At 42.7% G+C, this 25,052-nt stretch overlaps 1 protein-coding gene across 8 annotated transcripts in view; it reads right to left on the minus strand.

The window, feature by feature from the left end:
• Positions 1 to 664: 664 nt before the first annotated feature.
• wdfy3 (WD repeat and FYVE domain containing 3) overlaps positions 665 to 25,052 on the minus strand; it is an 86,013-nt gene continuing 61,625 nt past the window's right edge. For 2 of the 8 annotated variants that reach the window (XM_084551388.1, XM_084551387.1), the window contains exons 30-67: positions 24,531 to 24,748; positions 23,475 to 23,671; positions 23,101 to 23,235; positions 22,174 to 22,353; positions 21,365 to 21,598; positions 21,070 to 21,169; positions 20,744 to 20,904; positions 19,074 to 19,303; positions 17,829 to 17,938; positions 17,486 to 17,668; positions 16,784 to 16,941; positions 16,613 to 16,690; positions 16,170 to 16,400; positions 14,773 to 14,829; positions 13,946 to 14,114; positions 13,680 to 13,843; positions 13,438 to 13,586; positions 12,739 to 12,859; positions 12,256 to 12,341; positions 11,187 to 11,267; positions 10,859 to 10,913; positions 10,645 to 10,764; positions 10,432 to 10,549; positions 10,079 to 10,185; positions 9,737 to 9,890; positions 9,537 to 9,628; positions 9,247 to 9,459; positions 8,881 to 9,022; positions 8,297 to 8,451; positions 7,644 to 7,802; positions 7,232 to 7,411; positions 6,906 to 7,088; positions 6,599 to 6,692; positions 6,278 to 6,412; positions 5,826 to 6,104; positions 5,382 to 5,493; positions 5,067 to 5,264; positions 665 to 4,217 (exon numbers count right to left, since the gene is read on the minus strand). In XM_084551388.1, coding sequence (XP_084407514.1) covers positions 4,097 to 4,217; positions 5,067 to 5,264; positions 5,382 to 5,493; positions 5,826 to 6,104; positions 6,278 to 6,412; positions 6,599 to 6,692; positions 6,906 to 7,088; positions 7,232 to 7,411; positions 7,644 to 7,802; positions 8,297 to 8,451; positions 8,881 to 9,022; positions 9,247 to 9,459; positions 9,537 to 9,628; positions 9,737 to 9,890; positions 10,079 to 10,185; positions 10,432 to 10,549; positions 10,645 to 10,764; positions 10,859 to 10,913; positions 11,187 to 11,267; positions 12,256 to 12,341; positions 12,739 to 12,859; positions 13,438 to 13,586; positions 13,680 to 13,843; positions 13,946 to 14,114; positions 14,773 to 14,829; positions 16,170 to 16,400; positions 16,613 to 16,690; positions 16,784 to 16,941; positions 17,486 to 17,668; positions 17,829 to 17,938; positions 19,074 to 19,303; positions 20,744 to 20,904; positions 21,070 to 21,169; positions 21,365 to 21,598; positions 22,174 to 22,353; positions 23,101 to 23,235; positions 23,475 to 23,671; positions 24,531 to 24,748 — 5,659 coding nt within the window. In that variant the 3' untranslated portion in view covers positions 665 to 4,096. The remainder of the gene's footprint in view (positions 4,218 to 5,066; positions 5,265 to 5,381; positions 5,494 to 5,825; positions 6,105 to 6,277; positions 6,413 to 6,598; positions 6,693 to 6,905; positions 7,089 to 7,231; positions 7,412 to 7,643; positions 7,803 to 8,296; positions 8,452 to 8,880; positions 9,023 to 9,246; positions 9,460 to 9,536; positions 9,629 to 9,736; positions 9,891 to 10,078; positions 10,186 to 10,431; positions 10,550 to 10,644; positions 10,765 to 10,858; positions 10,914 to 11,186; positions 11,268 to 12,255; positions 12,342 to 12,738; positions 12,860 to 13,437; positions 13,587 to 13,679; positions 13,844 to 13,945; positions 14,115 to 14,772; positions 14,830 to 16,169; positions 16,401 to 16,612; positions 16,691 to 16,783; positions 16,942 to 17,485; positions 17,669 to 17,828; positions 17,939 to 19,073; positions 19,304 to 20,743; positions 20,905 to 21,069; positions 21,170 to 21,364; positions 21,599 to 22,173; positions 22,354 to 23,100; positions 23,236 to 23,474; positions 23,672 to 24,530; positions 24,749 to 25,052) is intronic. The other 6 variants (XM_084551392.1, XM_084551394.1, XM_084551391.1 and 3 more) reach the window with 4 other exon arrangements.

Consider the following 25,052-nt stretch of genomic DNA (forward strand, 5'->3'; position numbering starts at 1 on the left):
GGGACACACACACACACTTATACCCCTCACCCCCCCCATTGCATTATGCATCAACTCCAACCTAATTTTGACTAAATGTCCGTCTTTCCAGCTATTAATTACTCTAAAACAAAGGCTAACATCAAATGTGAATACAACCTTTTGAATGTCAGTAATGATTATTATTATTAGTTATTTGAATTCATGAAAAAAAGAATATCCTCACTCTGTGGACCTAAAGCTCCAGTCTGTACCCACACACACACACACACACTGTGCCAGACGGCCCATCTGTCCGACCCCGAGCCTTAACTTTTATAACCACACATCTAAATCCGCTAACTCTAAAATAAACCCTAAAACTAACACCCTCTTCATTCTAGAGGGTGAAACTGTAAATGCCGCACCTCACTCATTCATGAAACGCAAACATGTCAAAGCTCTGCAGGTGTTTTATGGCCAGTCACACACTCTTCACTCAATAAACCTGCAACCTGTTTTCCTAGAACCGCTTTTACTGTGGCGTCTAATTGAGGTTTCAGTTGCATATTTCTCCAAACGTTTCCTAAAATTTAAGAGGAAGAACCTTTTCATGACAAGTCATAATAAGGTAATTAAGAGCGATATCTCAGCATCTTTCAACCCTTTCACTAAATCAGACATGAAACCAGTTCCTTTGGTGGTAAACAGCAATTATTTTATTGAAATGAAATTAAAAAGAATAAGTACCAGATCTATTGCATTATTGTAACATTTTGTTTCTGTAAGGAGGGCGGGCGGGGAGGAGGAAGGTGGTGGTGGTGGTGGGGGGGTTACTCTTCTAGTTTTTCTCTTGTAGGATGTAGTGAACACAAATATACAAGGAACATTCAGCTATCACAGATTGCACACCAGATACTGTAGTAATGCAGTCTAATACAAGACCACCAAAACAACCCAGGATTATCTCTTTTCTTCTTCTTCTTCTTTTTTCTTTTTCCTCTCGATCGATAGTTAATTATTTTTCCCGCCGAGTAGAAAAAGTTCTGATCTGCGGCTCTGTACACAAAACCTGACGCTCGGGTCAATGCCTCCAAGAAGAAAAACTTAAAAAAATTATAAGAAATAAAAAGAATAATCTAATGCCAAGGACATGTACAATGCACTGACACAGAAAGTCAGCTGTGTTAATAGACATGCAACAAGTAACAAAACTTGCTGAAATCGCAATAATCATTAAAAAAAAAAAAAAAAAGAAAAGAAAAAAAAAAATCTAAATCCAGTTACAATTGCATAAATACTTTGTACAGTTCATTTATCTGCTGTGAAACGCACCTGTCGGTTAAAACGGCGACGTGGAACTGAAATCGAGAAAAACTTCCTCTTTCTTTTTTGTACACGTGAAGGTGCAACAGGAACTCTTGATTGACAGATAGGTAGGAGCCAGCTCGGCCTTCTCGGACTAGGTGGCATGATTGCACGCTAAAATTACAGTACAGAAAGGCAGAATGATATAAGAACGATAACAAGAGTGCATATAGTTATTATTACAACATCGAGGAGGCGTGGGCGTGGGTGTTAAAAGTACGCTCTGGAAAGTTGTTTCTCTTTTTACATGTTTGAGACTTTATAGACGAGTGGGAAAACAAAAAAAGCTGAGACGACAGTAAAGAGAGAAAGCAGCACTTGAATGCACAGCTGTTGCCCAACAAACAAAGTGACACAAGTACATGTATGAGGAGTGTGTGTGTGTTTGGACGTACACCGATCAGCCATAACATTAAAACCACTGACATGAGAAGTGAATAACGTTGACCATCTTGTGACAATTCAATGTTCAGCTGGGATGATCCACAGATGCCCACCCACCTTAAAGCCCCCCCACTAACACATTGTGTTTCCAGACACCACAGGACACCCTCAGAAGACCCATGTCCATTCTCTGATGAGACACAACTGTTTTTTGGAGACACAAGGGAGACCTGCGCAATACTCGGAAGGTGGTCGTAATCTTACGCCTGATCGGTGTAGAATAGAAATGTATCTGTGGTGACAAATCAACTCATGAAGTTACAGAACACGTCTGGCAGACAGATGTGTATTTTTACATTCAGTCTCTTAAAGCCATAACTTCAGTGACTTGTCTAGTTCAGGTTTATTTATCTATGAGGTTACATTTGCATTAAATTTACGAGACTAGACCACAATCTCCTTAGTTTCCAGGTTAGCTGAAGGATTCTTGTTTTTAAGACTACAATATATAAAATATAAAACTTAATTTATACTGTTAGAAAAAAAAATGAAGTGTATAATTCACAACTGAAACCTCATAGATTTGTGTTTGTCTGCAGACGACTGGACGACTATTTTAATTATTTGAACACTTTAAATCTTTCGTGCCAATCAGCTTCACATTCATAAAAATCCGTACATCATTGAATGAACTCGGACCTCTTCTTTAAAACACTGGAAATAAAATCCTGCACATCAGGTCAGATGACCCGTGCGACATTAAATCGATTAAATTGTCACCTCTAAACACATTTTTTTTTTCTTCTAAAAAAAAAACCCCAAACACATTTGAAATGTCAAATCAAATCATAACGTGGGATTTAATGCTACATTTAAAAACATCTGCACCACGTTCTGCAGCAAAGAAAATGTTGGCGAGGTCAAACCTTCGTCCATTTCATCCGTCACTTATTCGACGTTAAGGACAAAACAAACGAGCCGTTTTTTCATATCTGACCTTTGCGGTTTTATAAGCGAATGTCATGGTCCAAGTGACTATTTACATCTCCTCCAAACTCAACACATATATATTCCCCGTTTTGGGAGGTTTGACATCTACAAGGACTGAGGGTAAAGTGTGCGCTGCGTCGGCCGGGCCGGGCCACGCTACTATTAATGCCACGGGGGTCGGAGTGAAATCCAGCAAAAATGTGAGTAAGAGATAAATTAAAAAAAACTACAGTTCACGATGAAGTCCCTTTTTTTTTTCTGTGTGCATTCAAGAAGCCGCCGTGACGTGGGAAGGACGTGACGGGAAATAAACGTGCAGCAATAAGTACATGTGGGCGTTATCTTTAACCTAATATAGATTTGTTTTGTTTTTTTCACACATGACCAACCAGTTGTCTCCTCACACGGAAAAAATGGAGCGATATGGTTGAAAAAGACAATCTGAGACGATAATGAGTCGAAAAGCAGCAACGGCAAAACATACCTTCAAATTAAAGGACAGAAGAAATGATAAAAACACTCATTAACTGATACATTAAAACTATTTGGCAAGAAAAAAAAAAAGAAACGATCATAAACCTCTCTCTGACGGTGATGGCTTGACACTGTGGGCAACACGCACATATTTCTGTAAACAACGAAAAGATCAGGACGTTATATAAAAAAGAAAAGGCGTCGTTTTGCATAACTAGACCCAGCAGAAGTCGACCCACAGACATTAGTTATAGACATTCATATCCCTCCGTCCTATTCCTCTGGACTCGCTGTGACTCGTGACGCAGACTAAATACATTTAGTTGTTTTTTTTGTGTTGTTTTGTTTTTTTTTTAAAGCCAGGAGTGGTTAGTCACAACGCTATGTTACAGGCAATATGTTTATTTTTTTATTTTTTTACTCAATGACCTTATGTTTTCTTTTTTTTTTTCATTCTGAGTTTGTTCCTTTTCGAGTTAAAAAGGCCATGATACGTATTTACACTATGAACAAGTTTCTTTTACGTCGTGGTGAAGTAGCAGGGAGTTTCTTCTTGTCCTCGATCTCAAAGCTGAAGCGTGATTGATTTTAGCGTGCCTCATCAAGGATGCTTTGCTTTTTTTTTATCTCCACGTGATGAGTGCAGGTAGTAGAAGTGATGAGAGAGTTTTTTTCCATCTCTCTCTTTTTTTTTTTTTTACACATTCCCTCCATGCTTCAGTTAGTCACTGTGTTACAGTACATGGGGGTTACAGGGCGATCAGAGGACGAAGGAGTTTTCGGCGGAAGGTTTTGGGGGATTTATGCGGGAGTCGTTGAGAGAGAGAGAGAGAGAGCGAGCGAGGCAGATGGGAATGAAATGCTCCTCAGGTCCTCTGGAGGGAGGAGGTCCTTCTGTCGGCGGCAGGTGGAGGCTCCGAGCTCAGTTTCTGCTGCCGTCCTCAGCGCTTCGCTCGTGTTGGAGGTTGTAGTAACAGTTCTGACAAACTCGCACCGGCGATGAAATCTTCAGCCTCTTGATCTCTGACTGGAAGCGACTGCACCTGAAAAACAGGACGAGACAAAGTGGAAATGTGAAAAAAATAAATACAAGGCAAGAAATTCAGGGTTTAAGACACAGAAAAGGAAATATTGAGAATTTAAAAAGGAATGAATGCAGTGGATTTGTTCACTTTACTGAATCATAAAATTAAATGTTATTTTTATACAATTTTGCAAATCTACTAAAAGATCAAAAACTTTCCGGAGTCGCAGCTTACACCGCTAACAACATCCACAGAATCGTTACTGATTCATCGGTGTCATTACGTATTAAATGAGATAAATAAACATCTTAACCATAGGTTTTTAAGTTTAGGTTTTCCAAAAAGCCAGTCTTGATTCAATTGACATCTTTAAAAATACTGTGTAAGTACCACATTTACACATCCTAACGGGGTAGTTAGACACAATAAACCAATTAAATAATTTATTTTATTATTTTTATCAAAAGAATTCATTTTTTTTTATTTTTTTTATTTAGTTTATTAAATATGTGTCTGTGGGCCCAGGACTGTGCCCTGGGGGACACCAGAGCTAAAAGGTGCTGAGCTTTTCCAGACATTTGAGGTGAAGTTTGTTCCACAGTTTGTGTTAAATAATTATTGCATCTGTTACTACAGCTTTACGAACTGGATATTGTTTCAGTATAGAGATATGTACAGAAAGTATATTCGTTCTAGATCTTCTAGGAGTACTAATGTTAAGGTTAAGGGTTTTTTTTGCAGATTTGTTTTTCTTTTAAAGATTTCTGTAATTTGCTTGTACATTTATTCATGCTAATGTCTACGTTACCATATTTCTGGGATACAGAATCACTAAGACGGGCAAATGTGACACAAAAATTATCTTACTTCTGGCAGAAGAGCTGCCCGCAGTTCCTGCAGTGGTGACGTCGCTCGGTGAGGGAGAAGCGAACTGTGCAGCCAGAGCAGCTGTCCACCACCTCGTCCTTCACCCAGTGGTCTGCGGCTGAGCGGCCGGGCTGGTCACTGACCGACCAGCTGAACACTCTGCCACGCCCGTCGCCCACCAGGATCTTACTGTGGTCCCTGCAGAGAGGGAAAGAAACAGAGCAGTGAAAGATTACAGGAAGAAAGTCTATTTTTTTCCTCCCAAACAATGAACCAATGAACTTGTCTCTCTCTCTGTCTCACTGTCTCTCTTACTTGGAGATGGCGAGGGAAGTGATCTCAGCTGGATGGGCATTATCCTTGCGATCAAATGCCGTGTGCATGGTGAGTTTGCTCCGGAAGACCAGCTGGCGCTCCCATCTGTAGCCTGTGAACACACAACAATACACACTTAGCAAGCAGCAATTTAACACACCGTCATTGGACTCCTAATCATTAGCTCCTTACAGTATTAGCTTAAATGTCTCTTCAATTTGGAAGCATATTGCATTCAAGTGAGAGAAAAAAAAACAAATTAAGCCTGTTTTTTCTGAGCAATCACGTTTTATTTTCCTTTCGTGGTGGAGCAGCGTCCTTATGCCATGCAGGTGGAGGTGGAGGTATCGCGTTAGATTTCTTTTTCTTAGAAAAACGGAACTGTATCTCATAAAAACAGTTTTTTTCTGAACACTGCAAAAAAGACTGTCACTGGATGCCTACCTGCCCTGAGCTGGTTATACGTCCGTGCCTCCATGGTGGCGGGATGGAGAGGCTGAGGTACTGAGCTCTGCCCTGGGTGAGCTGGGTGAGCCGGGTGAACCGGGTGAGCCGGGTGAGCCGGGTGAGCCGGGTGAGGGTGGGCCCCTTTGGTCTGACCTTCAGAGTAGTTGACGAACACAAAGCCTTCCTTCTCGTCGATGCTGAGTGTGTCTGACCAGCGGTGGGAGTCATCGGAGCCGCTGTCCATGGACCAAGATGCTCCTGCTCGGGCTGACGGACCTTATAGAGGGAGAACGTTGATGAGGACAGAAGTCAACATACAATAATTAACCTAACTAAGAATAAAGTGGAGGAGAAAGCAACAATGGTGGACAAAGACACTGAGCAAGAAATAGGCTGAGAGGAGATTTGAAGATAAGCATCAATAAGTCAAATCTTCTTGAGCTGGGTACCTCTAGGTCTGTGTACGGTGCTGCCCGGCTGGCTCCCTCCACCCGTCGAGGGGGCTCTAGGCTCCTGGCTCAGACTGGGTTCATCTCCATCTGACTCACTGCTGTCCTCATCACCATTGTGACTCACGCCACCTTCTGAGAGAACAAAAAAAAAGTTTCCATAGTGTGTTTATTGGGGAAATATTTAGTAGAAATAGATAATAAAGAAAATAACTATGCTGCAAACATCATGAGCTTAGGATATTTTGGTGCTTGTAGCTATAATGGACACTAAACTCTCTCCTGCAGCTCTAATTGGTTCATTATTTCATTAAGACTCACCAATCTTCTCATCAGGACAGCAGTCAGGCACGTCTGGCTCTACTGGCTCCGGAGCAGGGGTTTCTGGGACTTGGAGGAACTCCATTCTCCAAAACTACAAGACAATGAATTTATTTAAGTCATGACACCATGTGACTGAAAAGGATTTAGTTTTATCTCCTCTACAACAACCTATCTATCTTATATAGTTTTGAGAAAAACATGAAAATGAGCCAAAACAAAAAAACCACAATCTGAAAAAGACACTAAAACAATCTATAACAGTACTGTAGCTGACATTCTGGAGGTTTAAAGCGAGGTTTGTTACCCTGACGACGCCATCGGAGTGGCCGGTCACGATGACGTTCTGCGTGTCCCACTCGTTCATCTCCGAAACACAACAGCACAGGATCTGCTGACTGCGTCCCGTGAAGGTGTTGGCACTGGCGATGGGGCTGCCGTTAATGCTCCACACGTGGATGTACGTGCCCGCACAGGACACGATGTCTCCCTGCACAACAAGTATTTGTAATCACCATATCCACTTTTATACATAGCTATTTATACATAGATATTAGAATACTGTGCTGTACACTTGTATACATGAATGATAATAAAGTGTATTTGTTTCTAGAAGTGAATGCTGCAGCTCACCGTCAGTTCATTGATACACAGAGCAGAGACGGGCGCCCGGTGTCCCCTGAGCTGTGTGACGAAGGAAAGCTTGTTGAGGTCCCAAATGATGCAAGTTCGATCCCGCGAGCCGCTCACGACAATGTGGTACGCTGATGACGCTGTCAGACACGTCACAGCGTCCGTGTGTCCTAGTAATGCCTGAAATACAAGGAATGAGATGAAATCAACACATTTCAACACGTTAGTTTCTCTTACTTCAACGGTGGAGGATGTAAATACTGAAACTGTTCACTGAGTGCATTTGCAGGTTGATGTTAAGCATTGCATTTAGGTTATACTTACCTGTAGTGAAACATGCAAAATAATTTCAAACTGGATCATTGAATGTTACTGAAATGCTTCACTGGAGTCATAGTTTTCACGCGTTTACCTGTTTGAGTGTGAGTGACTTGGCCCTCTCCTTGGATGTTCCCGTTTCCCACACACAGATAGAGGTGCTCGTGCCACCGGTGATAACCAGCTTAGGGTTTGGACATATGGCACAGAGGATCTGACCCCACTCTGACAGACACTCGTACACCACCAACGCCTGAAACAAAATCAAGATCAAGGTCAAAGATCAGCAGGAAACCTCTTGTGTTCACTCATAAGAAATCAAGCAAATGACGTCACATGCTATTAAACCTATTTTAAAATTTCTGTAATGGCTGAAGCTCTGAGGGAAAATGCCTTTCTATTGGAGCACCAGTAGGGGGAAACATTGTCTTTAATAATTTTTCACATCCTTTGTGTCAGTTTTAAAAGTCTTTTTCTGGAAAGTCCAGAAGACTGTGTTTCAAATACGTAATGAAAATCCACAACTCTATTTAAATCAGAACACTGAAGCTAATAAAATAAATGTGAAGTCAGCACAAATACTCAATAGCCCCCCCCACCCACAAAAAAAATGCAAGATCATCAGACAAGTGTTGGAAATAAAGCACAGGTTTACACGTCCTCCTGCAAAAAAGTGGAAGTCAGAGACACAGAGAGGAAGTTCAAATCTCTGAGGAACTGGTTGCTATAACAGCTTTAACTACTGACCTTGTCAGACTCGTAGTTAGCGAGGCGGCAGCTGAGGTCAGCGTAGCCCCAGGCGAACGTCTTGCTCCAGGTGGGGGGAACCAGAACTTTGTTTTGCTCCACAGCAAGGATACCCTTGTCCGTGGACACTATCTGCCCCACAGGTTCCTTCAGCTCTACACAAAAGTGATACAAAAAACTATGTGAGATTCCTGCACTGGTACGGACGACGATTCCAGTTACACGTTCTACTAACATGTCAAATGTATTCTGAGGGTTATCTGAAAGAGGAAATGCACTGTAATGGAAAGTGTAAGAGCAAACACAACGAGCTGGGATCAGACTGAGCTCTTTTGGAGTCTGTGATCTGACCAGAGCACAAAGGTAACCTGAACTGTAACCAGTAGAGTGACTCCAGCATATTGAAAAGTGACTTAACTATACTGCTTCTTGACTTAACTCTTTAACACTAATGCATACACTCCAAACACAAAGAGCCACTGACTGATCAATATCATTATACAGACAACGGAGGGTTTAGGGTTTTGGTAAAATAAAAGAGTAATTATTGGTGCATTTGTGATCATGTTCGTATCTATGTGTACCTTTAACTGGTGCAAGAGAAGGTCTGAGATTGTCCAGGTGATGAAAGAAGATCTTGTCACTGTTGGAGCTGGGAGGAACACTCGATACGTCACCATTGGCTTTATTGCGTACCCGTTTAGGAGGGTGGGGCTTCTTGAAAAGCTGAAACACACATCAACAATCAGCGATTTAACAGCTAGACTAAAACTCTGACTGTTAGTACATTAGCAAAACTCAGCTTCTTTTGAAAGTGATAGCTTCTATCTATTTTGTTATAATAGAAGCATTAGTACTGGTAGCAAAGGCTTTATATTATGTGCTAGTAAAGTAACTGACATTGACATTGACTTTCACTTTGTAAGCAGGGGAATTAGCCAGTATCGTACCTGTTTGGGGATTTGTCCAAAGTTGTTGATGAAGCCGATGGTTGCCGTTTCTTTGAGCGGGTCGTTGATGTTGTAGATGTCCACCTGACCTTCGTAGAACAAGTGGTGGAAGACGTTGACAGCCTCCACTGCTGGTGGACCCTGCTGCTTGTAGCCGAAAATGAGGTCGATCCACTCGTGGAGGTGGGCCGACACGTAGTCGCACTCTAACGCCTGCAGCCAGAGAAAGCAGGTTAAGGTGTGCTCAGAACTCAAGAAGGTAAACTGTCACCAGTGGGTTTGTTTCCTACCTCTCTGTGGACTCTGATGAACTCTCTGGGGTCACCCTTGGCCCAAGGTGGGAGGATGACATCACCCAGCTTGGTGCCATTCTGTTTGGCACCTGGTTAATTATACAACAAAGGGCAGACAGAACATTAACACTTAATTATCTCAGTCACGTTTGACTTGGTGATTTCATCTTTTATGATCCATGCTTCCTGATACTGACCCAGATCGAAGTTGTTGGAGTTGAGCATGAACTCGGGCAGATAGAAGAACTCGGGTATGAGTTCCTTGACGTCGGCCATGTTGTGTTTGGAGGCAGAGAGCCAGGCTTCACGCACGCTGTGGAACATCCTGTCAGCCAGGTCAAAGTGACCGCCCTGGTAATTGAACACAAACACACATACGGATGGTCAGATGCTTGATGTTGATGCAGAAGCAAAATACTGGGAACTGACTTTGCTCCAGCAATTATCTGCTGGGCCAATCAAACTTTCTGATGAGTCCAGATGCCAAGATGAACTGTCAGTAGTCTAAAAAAAAAAAAAAAGTCAAGTTTAGATCAAACCTGAAGTCTGAGGAAAATCTGTGTGAAGGGCTCCATCCGGACCAGATAGGAAGCGACGATCATGGCTGATGAGTAGTGGGTGCCATAGTGGTATGCTGGGGTTTCACCTAATATGACAAGAAAACAATACATTTACTCAATGAAGTCAACTTTCACATGTGTGCAGTTCCTGTTAAATGAGAATTTAACAGGAACATTAGCAGTTAATGAGGAAAAAGAGTTAATTATGGTGTCACAGTAAATTTGTTTCTTTCTGTTGGAGATTTTGAGGTGTGTAGATGTAGATGTAGAGTGCAAATGCAATGTGTGACTAACTTGAAATAAGACCTAGCCAGTTTTCTCTGGACTCTTACCGTTGGGGTCTTCCCAGTCCTTGTACCTCTTCTTGTACTGCGTCAGTCGGTCCTCAGTCTGGGCGCCCATCGGCTTGGCGAGGTTACGAAATGTCTTCGGGTTGTTCAGGTCCAGCTCCTACATCACAAAATCCGTTAACGCAACAGGACTCAACACCATTAACGTCTGGTGGAATCTGCTGGTGTTTTGGCAAGAAATATAAAACGACTCACCTCTGAGTCGAAGTCGGCCAAGATCCAGGGGAAGACGGGATACTGCATCAGGTCGTTATAGGAGCGCCCAGCCAGCGTGTTCAGATGCATCAGGTACTGGAAGTTACTGATCTCTCCTCGCTGGGAAAAAGATCACACACACACACAGGTCAGTGAGGGTTGGAATCGGATGAGAGAATCCAAGCTGGTTAACCAACTGAAGTAATGTTCCTACCTCCCATCTTTGAGTCACTGACTTCTCACCAACCAGGGTGCTGAGAAGTCCAGATCTGTCAGATACCACGACAGGGAACATGATCAGTTTAGATGCAGCTTATTAACTTCTAAAGCCTGTGTTATATTCATGATGGTGTGGTTTTATTTATTTACTATTTTCTGGGTCATTAATTTGATTAATTACTGAGGAAAGCAATATCAGTTATTGATGAAAATGCATTTAACAGAATAGGAGCACCTGCACATCTAAGTACAATTATGCAATTCATAGAAACACTGGAAATAAAAACGAGTCTGTGCTAAATGTAACATGAAGGAGGACATACCCTTGTTCGACACTGGTGTTGGGCCTCTGGCCTGAAACTGACTCTGAGCTGTCAGCCAGCGAGGGCACCACCGCTAAGAACCTGCAGGGAATTTAAACAAGGACATTTAGGAATTACTTCACATTCAACATAAACCACTGCAGCCTAATAAAGATACATTACTGACATACTGGCAACAAGACTCATTAATAGTGCACAGTTAGCCTCGGAGACAGGCAAACTTCCCCAGCCTACTATTTGTTTGTGGTCTGGAGTCGCTCTGTTGGGAAGTTGTTGTGCTTCAGCAAACAATCTGCCGGACCAATCTTTATCGGTCATCTGAGCACTGGTGAGATGATTAACATTTGGTTAAAATAAAATGGCTCTGACTGGTTGTAGGACTGTCTGTATTGGCTGAAACATGCTCCATAATTAAATCAAAATGGCGAGTTACCAGACTAATCAAGTCTGGCTACACCAGGTCAGTGCACAGGAGCAACCCAAGATATTCTTTTTCGCAAAAACTACGAATCACAGCTGAACGTTAGGCAGCACAACCATAAAATATTCTCATATAACAGTCTGTGCTATGTCTCTCATTTCAACAGTATAAATCATTGCTTTTAATTTAGAGGGGTTTATTTTAGGGGTATAATTTAAGGGTTAGAGCACAGGTGTCAAACATATGGCCCGGGGGACAAAACCGGCCTGCCAAAGGGTCCAATCTGGCCCACGGGATGAATTTGGAGAGTGCAAAAATTACATTGAAATTGCGCTTTTTTTCTTAAAAAATGTACAGTTGTTCATTAAATGTAAACACTTTCATAACATAGTTGTACTTCTTTGCACTAAAACAAGGGGAACAATTGGACTTTTTTATTTGGTCGTTTTTTATTGGTTAATACGCCATTATGTTAGTGGTCCGGACCCCTAGAGATCAAACTGGGCTGTACATGGCCCCTGAACTGAAATGAGTTTTACACCCCTGGGTTAGAGGGTCAGTAACCATTTATGGAACCATGCTTTCTTGAACCAGCAGAGGTTCAGGAGCACGTAGTTAAGTTACTGTACTTATATTAACATTGAGTACCTTTGGTAAACTTTGTTCCGAACTCCTTTCTGGAAGGCTAACAGGTAGTTTCTCCCGTCTGCTGAGAAGACTTCCACTGCCATGGGCTGAAAGAAGATGACATCGATATTAAAAAAAACATAAAGCCTGGTGAATCAAACATTAAATGGTAAATGGTCTGCACTTAGATAGCACTTCTTTTATTACTTCAGTAGTACTCAAAGTGCTGTACAATGTTTCTCACTGACCCACTCTCACACACACACACACACACACACACACACACACACACACAAACACACACTGATGGCAGTAAAGTGCTATTGTAGCATTGTCGGCTTCTCAGAGTAATTAGCTCCATGCAAAGGACTGATGAATTTAACCCCAAACATTAACGATAATCAACAGACAGTGCAAACATCCAAGATGTATATAGGTATGAACTGATGTATGCATTCAGTACCTGATCATATCTGTGTGTGTGTCTGATATGTGTGTACCAACCTGCAGCAGGTAACGTCTCTTGTGAACCTCCTTAATGTCTTCATAGGCAAAGATACTGCAGGTTCTCTTTAACTGGCTTTGGCCTTGTCTCGCTCCTCTTGGGATGATGGCCTCATGCAAACTGAACAGACAGAAACACAAAGAGTTTCGCACAAGAGCTACCAATTCAGTTTATATGGTACCCATCAAGAACTCACATTTATATGGGTTTAGGTTTGCACAACAGAATTAAGAAAAATGTAGAAGCATAAGGCAAAAAATGTGAAAATGACAGAGCAATGCTAACTGTATTATTTTAACGTTTTCAAATTGATTTAAAAATGACGACATTCTGCAAACGGACGCTGGAAATTCGTCATGCACTCCATTAGTTAATTAAATAATCAGCTAATTAATTCATCATTTAAGCCCTTTCAGTGAGCAAAACACTGAAACACGGGAAACATGACAAAATCTACAGTATGAGACATCTGCTGGCGTCTCAAAGGAACAGGCAGAGCAAGTTCCCTAAAAAGATAAATACATAAAAGCTTTGCCGAGTTTCATGCGCCATCAGCAGCATTACATCATCCCAGCATCAGAAACTTCCACTGCAGCGTCCAGAGGAATGATGTCATCGTTTTATTCGGAGAAAGAAAGTCAAACTCTGTGTCCAGAGCTTGATGATATAATGAGACCGACAAGGAGACGTGGACCTACTTTGATGGTAGTGTATCGATGTCCCTGATCTCTCTGGACACGGTCATGGTGTAGCCGTCGATGACATAGAAGTGCTCTTTCCCAAACAGCAGCAGACCCTCGCTGGTGTCCAGACCCTGTACTCTGGCACAGCGGTACATGTGCTGAATCTGGAATAGAAGATATCATACACAGACAGTTAGCTCCAGTTTAAACAATTTTGATAAAAAGTGCAATGATATGTTTATTTGCTCCTTTCAGACCTTCTCTCCTTCTTCTAAGAGGCGCAGCAGTGATGTGTTGTCCGTCCTCTGCTCCTCTTCGGGGCCTCCTGACTCTAATAGCTGCTCCTGAAGCTGCTCTTGACTGTCCTCATCTGTGCCATCCGCTGTGGACCGAGACCTCTTCAGAGGAGCCTTCACCAGACCTGGACAGCAAATACACGCAAAATCAGCGCTGTCAATAAAGTTGGAGGGACAATGACCTCTCCCTGTTCTGGCAAATCTGGCGCCAGCATTTGTCTCACTACCTTTGACTCTAGCGATGGTGTCCTCTCCGTGCTCTGGCTCGTGCTGCGTGGTCTCTCCCTCCGTGGTGTGCTCCACAGAGTGCTGGTACATGCCGGGGTTTCCAGAGAGCAAACGCATGTAGTATTCCTTGCTGTCGTAGCTGATGGCTCGCCGGTACCGCAGAGGCTTCTGGAGGGGGAGGAAGAACATTCGTATTTAAAATTGCGTTTGTGTCTTTCACGGTTTTAGTTATTAATGTTAAATAACTTTGTGATTATTTCCACTGCACAGCCAAAGGACTTAACAACCAGGTGAATATTTAGCATAGTTAACAGAACTTGTGATACAATTTTGAGGCTGGAGGAAGTAGAGGGACAGGAGGAACTGTTAGCAAAAACTGCAGACTTTAAGCAAGAGGTTACTGCAAAGCTTAATTTGAAGCCAACCTGGTTATGTTAGGACTTCATTCCCAAAGAATCAAGATTGTTGGAGCATACAAATTTTTATAAGTAACAATTTTTTCCATGCATGTTGTGTTGCCCTGCCGTCGTAGTAGAAGCACAAAGACATACATAAGTTTTATGTGCGTGTCTTCTGGTTAGATGGTGAATCACAGGCAGAAACTCACCGCAACAACTTAACTTTGCATTTCTACATTATCGATTCATGTGAGTGAGACATACGAGCCCTTTCAAGTGTCACTCTAAACGAACAGAGCACAGCCACAGCAGTTTTCTGCTCTGTGTCGCACAGGTTTTTAAACATATTTTTGGGGTGCTATCATGCAGTCACGCCAGCCATCAGAGAGAGATAAACTGCTTTATGCATGTGGACTTGAGGACAATACCTGTACACAGACAAGGACCCTAGAGGATACTAGAGGCACTGGAGGGAGAGAGGAACGCTGGGAAGTCAAAGAGAGTGGGGATGAGTCTCTGAAGCTTCCACCCAAAAATACCGTAAGTGACGTTTGTTCGTTTTATATATATTCTGTCATGTAGCTGATAACTAACTAAATAATAAATAAGTCTAAGTAAGATCTTACAAATGAAATACGTTAATATGAGTGCACAAGTGTGATTCTGTGTTAATTATTTTTCATGTTGATGCATCAGGAGCTGTGTGTGGTTAAATTAGGTATTTTGTCTTTATTTACCTTTATTACCAGAGATCATGGTGCATATGAAAACTTCCAGAGTAGCTGCTGAAATATTCTACTGACCCCCAGATGATGTCGAGGTTTATTTACATAAAGAGCGCAAAACTGAGATTGGATCTGGAGAGTTTAATGCCAGGTCTGAACACATGAACCTGAAGCCGGTCACTTGCGACCGGATAGGCCAGATTAGAGCTTAATGCAAGGTCTGAACAGGCCCACAGTCAAACATCCTGCAACTACGCCCTGAGCATGATTATGTATTAGGGACCAGGCCTGTGGGACTTTGGACTCAACTATCACGGCTGATGAAGGGGCCAGAAAATTCTCTCCATAAGGAATCTGAAGAGGCTCCATCTGTTCCAAGTGCACGGTCGTTAATTCTATGTTAAGTTTTGTTGACGTTCACAAGAGCACTAGAACTGCTACTGTCTGACTCTATTATTGATAAATCAAACATCTTTTTAATTCGGTGTTAAGCTGTTGAGTCAACTAACTGTTTAAATGCGCCGGGCTTCAATTAATACCAACCGTCCCTGTGAGCTTCCTCTGCATCTTCTTGACCAAATAAATTATCGTTGAGTGGAGAGAGACACCAGTTAGCAAACAGAGTGGAGAGATTATCTGTGGAGTAAACAAAGCTAAATGCGTCCCGGCACTGCCAGAGCCACCGGCTGTTGGTGTCACTTCATCGCATGACGACAACGAGCTCGGCCAAGAGCTCTATTTCAGGAGAGGGCTCACTGTCTGCAGGGGAACTGGCTTAAGCTATAGACAATATGCAGGAAAATATTCTGCATTGATTCACAAGCATTATATCATACATACATTGAATCCTTCACTTGCTTTAATTGGATTTTTTGCATTTAAAGACTAATTTCTGTCTCTCTTTTCTGATATTATATCTGTTGCTAATTGAAAGATTATAATGGATAAGTGAACAATTTAAACCAAGAAGTTTAGAAAAGACGCAGTTTAGTTTTTAACACCTCTTGAAAATTTCACTTACGAAAGGATTTACTTCATATCAGCTAAACGTGCTGCAACGCTCCATGTGAACATATTAATCCATGTTAAAAGCTGAATACCTGTGCTGAGTTGGTGTTTGTCTCCGTCTCAGGGATGTAGGGGTAATGGATATAGAACATGTCATTGCGGACCATCTTTTTCCTCATCCGACAGGGGCCCTCTGTCATCTCCAGCACAAACTTGTCCAGGTGGGAGCCGATGGGCGGGCCCCAGAGGCCTCGCTCACGCAGCAGCTCGTATTCGATGGACGCCCACTCCTCTGTCACATACTTGAGGGCGTTCTGCTGCCGCTGTGGGATGAGAAGTGGGGGAGAGTCACTTTAAAAATGCTGTAATAAATTATAAATGCTGCCACAACTGCAAAGCTGGCCTGTGTTTTTGTGTGGTTAACTCTTCTGCGGTAACATCCTGACTACACTGTTACACATCAGTCTGTTGTTTTGTTGTTGTTTCACTTGAGTTCCTAGTGCAGCCACTGCGAGTAACAATGCAAGCATGATACCTCTTGATATTCTTTGTACTGCATGGCGACCAAGTCCCGAACAACAGCGATGTGTGTAAACATCCACTGGAAAGTCTCCTGTTGATCAGAAATACAGGTTAGTAATGAAACATTAATAATCTTGTTTCCATCTTTTGAAGGTGTGCAGTGATTCTCTGTTTTTCCGTGTACCTGTGCAGACAGACTGTTCTTGTTCAGGCTGTTCTCCTTCTTGTTGCGGCGGACGCCGGTCAGCTTGGAGAGGCCGAAGCCGCTGCTGACTCTGGACAGTTTGGACTGGGTCGCCGGCGCTACGGCTTCACCACGACTGATGCACTTTTTCTCATGGGCTGAACAGACGACAGGGAGAGGTTTTTATTTACCAGCAGACATATTCCATCTTAACAGCTCTCAATTTCAAACAACAGAAAGCAGTAGTAAGCTGACACAAGAAATAAATCATGCCTTGAAGTGTTTCCTAGCATTACTACTGTGGAAAAAAATACATGTTTACATTTGTTTACCACTTAATGACAAGGAACCATACAAGATTTCTCTATGAAAATTAAAAATGTTCCTACAATAAGACTCTAGGGCTGGAATTTTGAATTTTTTCAATGAGTGCCATATAAAGGGTTAAATATTTAACAGAAACATTTAGTGACCCTCTTACTCTACATAATTGTGGCCTCTAATTTCAACTTAGATAAACTACAGGTCATATTAGAAGGACTGTAGGAGCACAACACCTATTTCGTTAAAGTAATGACTGCATAGCCAAGCAGCACTCAATCCAAGTCAAAAAAGCACAAATCTAAAATCTACACAGTTCAGGAAATGTTCAGGCAGTGTACAGAAAGTGTGTGTCTATTGTTTTTTTACAGTATTCCTCACCCAGGTGGTTCTGCCAGCTCTTCAGGGCTGGCTCTTCCAGAGCAGGTCGGGCTGTGGCGATGTCCACATGACCTCTGTCGTTGCAGGGCAGAGACACTTTGAAGATGTCCTCCAGCATCTGACGCTTGCTGTGCATCAGCTCCGTCCAGACACGGTTCACTGCCTTCAGTAGCAGCTGTCGCCCTGCGCAGGATGAAACCAAATCCTTGTTTACATTCGAACCAGCTTTAAAGGCATTAAAGTATGGCGCCAAAGACTGTTTTTGTTTTCTCAGTAAATAAGCAGCTCTGTTTCTATTTCTCTCACGCACAGAAACAGTCATTAGAACTGTTCAGTGTCTCACCCTCGCTGACATCGTGGCTGTGTGTGGAGTCGGCCTCGTTCTCCGTGGGCATCATGACATGCCAGGTCGTCATCCTGGCCTCAGCCTCCAGACCGAAGCCCTCCACGCTGCTGCAGACACAAACACACGACAACTCAGTTCCAGCCCGCCCGCACGATGACACCCGAGGAGAGGGCTTCACAGTTTGGGAGTTTGACAGTTTGGCTCCTCTGCAGCAGGTAAGCCAGCTCTCTGTGGCTGCGCATTGTGGCGTGTTGAGGCATGTTGTTTTCCCAGCATGGTGGGAAACTCAGCCTCTCCTCACCTGCTGCAACTGTGGAAACTATCAGTACTTCTTCCAGGACACACACGAGCACATAAAATACTTCATGTGGGGAAGAGCTGCTCAGGAATAATCTCATAAAATGGAGGGAGCAAAAGTACCCCAGAAATAATTAAAAATAACATAAATGGTGATGAGATTTATCTTTATCACACTCTTGTTATTAACCTTACCTTAACCACCTCACCTGAAAGAATATCTCTAAGCCTGAAGTAATATAGCATCTTAGCAATATTTTTAGCTGACAAGACAAAATCTAACTGAATCCAATTTAAGAGTACCGCTTTTTTGTTTTAAAAAGACATGTTGTACTAAAATAAAATCTGTGTGCAGCAGCAGCCACGGTCTGATATTGCTTACTTCTGTTTCAGCGCAAATAAAAACGCAACAAAGCAACATATTTCCCCCCTCACAGTAGTTTGTTCCTCTCACCTTCAAACTGGCAAAGCAATAAAAATAAAGAAGTCGTGTCCATAAATACGCTGTTTACTCTGGGTCGCTTGATGATTTTTAATGATCAAAAATACACTCAGTTGCTTCAGAATAAAATACTTAAGTGCAGATTTCTTCCAATAAAGGAATCTACCCATGTGGTTTGTAACTACATGTGGGAATAAATCTTATTTTGGCAGGACTGTGTTCCAAGTTATTTTTATAGTACTTCTGTGCATGTCTTTCCTCTCTTACATAAATATTATCTGACTTATTCAACATTAGCAGAGTTTATATAACTGAATGCATGTTTAATTCATCGTGAATGTGTGAATGCATAATTTATATGAGACCGGCCAGAGATGTAGCACCTGCTAATAAAAATAAAAATCTAACAGCAGCTGTGTTTTAAAACAACCAACCTGCACGAAACTCCTAATCCTACTCGTCTCACACGTTACAGTTTTGATGAAAAGTGTCTTGATCCTTACCTCCCGCTGTGCAGGCAGATGAAGCAGTGAGCCAGACAGGCCACAAAGTCCTGGTCGTGGTTGCCGGGCCCGAGCACCAGGTTGCGGTTGACGGTCAGGACTCGCAGGGCGTCCAGCAGGGCCACCTGCTGCGCGACCGTCTTGTGGGGTCGGCAGAGCTGGTAGAGCACCGTCCGGTTCAGACAGTGGTAGATGGTGTCGAGGGAGAGACCCTGGGAACGCCGCTTGGACTGGAGGTGGAGCGGGAGGGAAATAAGCAAACACAGGAAAGGTGAGAGACGGAATAGAGGGAAAAAACTGTGTTCTAGGTGTAAATAAAGCTGCTGTGGAAATACTTCAGCAGCGAGAAGATTTGTTTGAGCCACCAGGGTTAAGTAAGTCGTTGGGGGGTTGTGAATGTAGCTTTGTTTCTAGTGTTTTGTGAGTAGAGAATTTTATGAGTACTTCAACGGGAAACACATTAGTAAAATTAAAGCACGCAACAAGCCTTGAATGGGCGTTAAAGGTTAAAACTCAAAGATCCTTACTTCTTGTAAGGTGGTCATAATGTTATGCCTGATCAGTGTATGTTAAGCCATGCACCACATCCTTACTCCTTGTAAGAGTCAATGTGACACTTCGATATTATGTTCTGCTTGCTGGATTGTTGTTGCATTTGTTTATCCTGCATGCAAGTGGACTTTCGTATGGAAAGTTGGAAATTAAGTAAGAACGTTTTCAAAATTTATCAAGCAGCTGAAAGTCACACAGAACGAGACAGTGGAGTTTCCTGGTCTTTGAGCAAGAAAAAAAATGCTAGAAACAGGAAAAAAATTGTGTAATATACACTAAACACATTCTAATTCCTACTGTATACTCCAGAATTAAAAAGATGACCATGAAAAAAAAACACTAATCTCATCAGGACATTTCCAAGATGAACATTATGGTTTGAGATTTCATTTCATATCATTTCATTTCATTGGACCTCATCCTAATCTTCTCATTTACACTGCAGAAGGCGTTGCATAAGAGGCAGGATACAAAATCCAAACGTGTCTTCTCCTCTTCTTGTTATATACAGAACCCATACGGAAGCACTCAGGATGTCAAGCGCACGTGCTCCACACGCACAAAGACACACATGCTCGCCCGCCAGCCAAGACCTAAATGGATTTGCATGGAGCCATATTGAGCGTTTGTGTCTTCGCTGGTTAAAATGAGTGAGTGAAGCCTGCACTCAGATAGATGCTGCTGATTTGATTTAATCCTGAGTGTGTTCATTGGCTGCATTAACTTCTGAAGAAGACTCAGAAGAACTTTTTCATTTCTCCAGAACACAGACACCTTGGCGCGCTGCATCAGGAAAGTGTGTCCAACACAAGAGCCCAACTTACGGTTTGCTGAGTAATGTCTGACTGTGGTGCATGGCTTAACATACGCTGATCAGGCATAACATTATGACCTAATATTATCTAGGTCTCGCTTGGTGCCTCCAAAACAGTTGTGACTCAGCAGAGAATGGACATGGGCCTTCAGAATGGTGTTAGTGGGGGGACTTTGGGTCCTATGGGAGGGGAAGGGCTCTGTGGATTATCCCACATTTTAGCAAAATACATCCATTTTCTATTTAGGTTAGTCTGTCTGTTCTGGTTGCCCAAGAGAACACACTGGGGTCATTTGTGTTTTACCTGTCCAATGAGCTGCACAATGAAGTCCACCACCAGCTTGGAGTCCTTGTTGAACATGCCCTGCCACAGTTTGTCCACCACCCGCTGGGTGAAGTAGAAGACGTTGTTGACTAGAATCTGATAGCTGCCACCACTGCTGAGAGGCAGAGAGGCGTCTTCACCTGCATGGAGACAACAGCAAGAGAGGCCATCACATAAATTAATAAATATAATAGACAAAACATGACTAAGACTAGGACTAAATTAAAAATGGCTGTCAAAATAAACGCTGGTCATTAGCTGGTACTGGATTGTTCTACGTGAGCTATTGAGGGCTTTGTTCTGACCTAGAAGAACATCAGCAGCCAGAAGATGCTCCATGACGCCATCCAGGATGTTGGACTGAAACTCCTTCTGCTGAGTTCTGGTGGAGCGCTCAGGGGAAGCCTAACAAAACATAACCACAAAGAAAGAATGAATCAGAACAACAACACAGGACCATTAACCAGGGACAAGTATAGAATAAACCCAAACTACACTTACAGACATTTAGTAAACCTTAAGCAAACAATGAAGGTTTGTTGACCCAAGCTCAAACAACAGCCTGTGTTTGTGTTGTGGTGACACAGACAGTCTCCTTACCTCCAGCAGTAGGTCAATGATTGGCGTCTGCTTGCTGGCTAGGGTCATGCAGAGGTTGTCCATGATCAGAACCCTCATGAAGTCGAAGACGTACTTCTTGGCAGGGTGGTTGGTCAGCGATGTCTTGGAGCCCACGTTACAGTATTCAGACTGGCTGCGGTTCATACCAGAGTCCCCAGCAAAGGCCTTGAACTCCTCGATGGGAGAACCAGCTTCATCGTCCAAGTCACTGACCTGCAATGGATCAAGGTATGGAGTGACACTTCTCTTCAAAATTGAATTTTTACTCTTTTTTTGTTTTACACCAGAGCCTTGTTTCCAAAAAGCTCTTGCTCCTAGTTTCTTGTGGAAGATGTTAATAACATATATAGCATAAGTCAGCAGCTAGATCATCTGTAATTATCTTATAGCCGTCTGAATTGCCTTTTATTCTGAGAAAAACTGCACTCTCTTGCTCTTCCAGAAGCTCAGGAGGAGAATCCAAAGGGGGCAATAAGTCAAAGATTTACTGCCCCATAAGAGACAATTACAAGATATCTGCTGAGGGTCGATGCAGTTACTGATCAATACCTGCGATTACTTGGTCTTGCGATGAGATTTCTTATCTTTAAAACCCTCAGGCTCTCAGTCTCGGACAAAACACCTCATGAAATAGAAGATTAAAGTCTTGACATGAGGGATTTGTGCAGAAGGAGGCGAAGAACTACTAGAGATGTTGCAGTCCCTTCAGGTCATATTTCTCTTTACTGTTTCTTCCCTTGTGTAGAATGTAATTTAGAGTCTAAGAATTAGAAAATGGGCAGACTTACCATCTCAGAGTAGGGCCTGATGTTAAAGGGGAAGACAGAGGCTGCTAGGGCGCAGAGGAACTCGGGGCTGTGCCACATTGGTGCGAGGTCGGACACGTTGTGGTAAAGGTACCTAAAGAACTGCATGAGGGTGACGGGGTACTCTCTGAGCCAGGAACCTTCCTCCTCTGACTGCCACGGCTGGAAGGAGAAACGAAAGATATCAAGCACTGAAACCTGTAGAAACATTCATTTTAATGTCTGGTTCAAAGAGTAAACTGAAAGTCCTTCAGCAGTCACTTAACCCACAGGAGGTTCAGAAAAGCTTCTCAGCAACCAGAAGTGAGCAACATGGATACACTCCTGGGTTTAAGTGTGTAGATCAGGATGAGAACAGTGTACTTTTTGTTGGATTAACAGAGTTTAGGACGACACCTTTAGAGAATCCAGGCTGATCCAGTTCTTTTTTAAGAGGCACTTAAAAAGTGAACATGAGAAACTTCTCACATGTGGGTGTTTCCCAGTGAAAAAGTGCTTAAAAATAATCTACTTTTGGGAAAAGGTGTTAAAATGTAATTAGCACTTATGGTTTAACAGATACCCCTATAAATTTGGAACATTAATGCTTGCAGGCTTTACGAATTCAAGAAATGAGAGGTGATCACAGTCTGTTCACAGAAAGTGAGGGAGAAGCTGCACGATTAAAGCAGCCATGCTACTTCAGGAAAAAATAAATAATAATAAAAGAATAAAATTAAGTTTGACCAACTTTATAGTCTTGGTATTAACTGCCAGGATGATGCTCAATTTACATTTTTGTTACTCTCCAAATATCTTAACAACAAACCCATTGAATTTTTAATTATGTTTTTCTTGAAAATCAAAATTTAAACACATTAAAAGCTTCAAGGGTTTTCTTCCCACAGTGAGGTGATTTATGGCTCTCACCAGGTTGAGCATGCTGCGCAGCATGGCCAGCAGCAGGAAGGCAGCCTCAGTGCAGACGCTGTGGATGGAGCCCACCACGGTCGCGCTGGAGGCCGGCATGCCAAAGATGAATGTCCAGATGGAGTCCAGGTCAAACTGAGAGGAAAAACACACAAACTGGGGGTAATATACAGACAATTTCCATCTGTATTCACTCTAATGTTAGCGGTTAAAGGTGTTAAAGAACAGCGCCTACATAGCAGACATTGTCCTTATCTCTATGTAAGTTTACAGAAACGAGTCTAGCTCTGAGTCATTCGTTTATTGAGGGATAACACATTCACACAAGTGTTAGGTATTAGTAGAAGAGAACAAAAAAGGTTGGGTATACTAACATGTACCTGCAGGCTGTCTGGCAGCTCAGTGACAGGCTGCTGCAGGAAGAGAGCCATGAGCAGGAAGTAGAGCTCGGGCACGTTGGTGTGTTTAGGCAGCAGCGTCTGCAGAACGGGAAACCCCGGGAAGTGGCAGGCGTCTCGGTTGATCTCCCGCACCGTGGAGCGCCCGCCAGCATGGCGACCCACATTGAAGCCTGCAGAGGACAGTTAAGGGAGGAGTGAGAGTGAACATTACATTACAGCAAGAGCCTTCTGACTAAGGTAGCTAAAGTCTACTTAGAATACAGTTGTTTCACCTGGTTTAGGGGTTTAATAGCTCAGTAATAACTCAGGGCTGTAATCACGTAATTCAACCAGACACTAACTAAGATACTCAAAGGCAACTAGATTTGTTGAGACTCCAAATTAGAATAAAACTAAGGGTTTCAACCTTATATAGTATAGCACAAAGCATAAGCAATGGTTCTCAACCTGGAAGTTGGCAAGATGACGCCACTGATTGGGGTGGGGTTACAAGAAGAAGAAGAAAAAAAAAATGTAATGTATAAATTTGAGGGCTTCTTCCTGCGGTGAATACTTTTCAATACTTATTCTATAAGCATCATTCAGATGTTTCATCACAATAGTTTAATGCTGAAAAATCTGACAGTGAGTGTCCTGAAACATGCCAGGACAGCGTGGAGGCTGAAAACCATTGAGCTCAGGAGGGACTATGATCGCAGCAGCAGGGAGAGCAAGGAGGCAAAAAACAAGAAGACAAACCCTTGGCTGTGCGGCGCACAAACTGTGCAGCTTTCTGTTTACTGAACGAAGGCCAACTCCGACGGAAAGCGTTGCCAGAGTGAGGAGAGGCGTCTGCTGAGCCGTGTTACAACATACAGTATTTACACTGGACATTTATTACTGCAAGCTTCTGACTTTATTTTTTAGAAGGGAATGTTTTAAAAATTTAATGTTAAACTGAATTACCTAACGAATACTGTGGTTCAGGTTTTGTTTAATTAACAGTGTAGGTATTCACGCTGTACGATCAGCTCTTGCCCCTGCACTCACCCAGCACTGTGCCAATCTTATTGGTCAGGACGGAGTCAGTGTGGTCCAGCCAGCCTCCTCCACACAGGCCCTCTTTGAAGCGGTTAAGGATGGACTGGTTCGACAGCAGCACCACCAGGATCCACAGAGCTGCCGTCACCGTGCTCGAGTGGAGATGTTCTTCCATGAACATCAAGAGCCAATCGAAGCCAAGTGTCTTCACCAGCTCCTCACACGCCCTGCACGGAGACAAAGAGCAGCCGGGGTGAATCTGTGCTCTGTAGCCACCTCTACGTCAAAAGAAGTACTAAGAATGACTATTTAAATACGTTGACAGCCGTCCTGTTACTGTTTGCCCGTTATTTTTGCTAGAGTCTGACAAACAGCGTCATTATAATCTCCATCTGAACACAAAGTCTAGTTGTTTTCTCATTGTAGTTGGAAATGTCATTAAGCAAAATAGTTTTTAATGATAAAACTCACTGTAAGACACAGGAACATTAAAAGTATTGTCACATTTATGTGATTATTCACGTTTTCCAA

Source organism: Chelon labrosus (genome assembly GCF_963514085.1).
Source record: "Chelon labrosus genome assembly, chromosome: 9".
In the NCBI taxonomy this organism is placed as follows: Eukaryota; Metazoa; Chordata; class Actinopteri; order Mugiliformes; family Mugilidae; genus Chelon; species Chelon labrosus.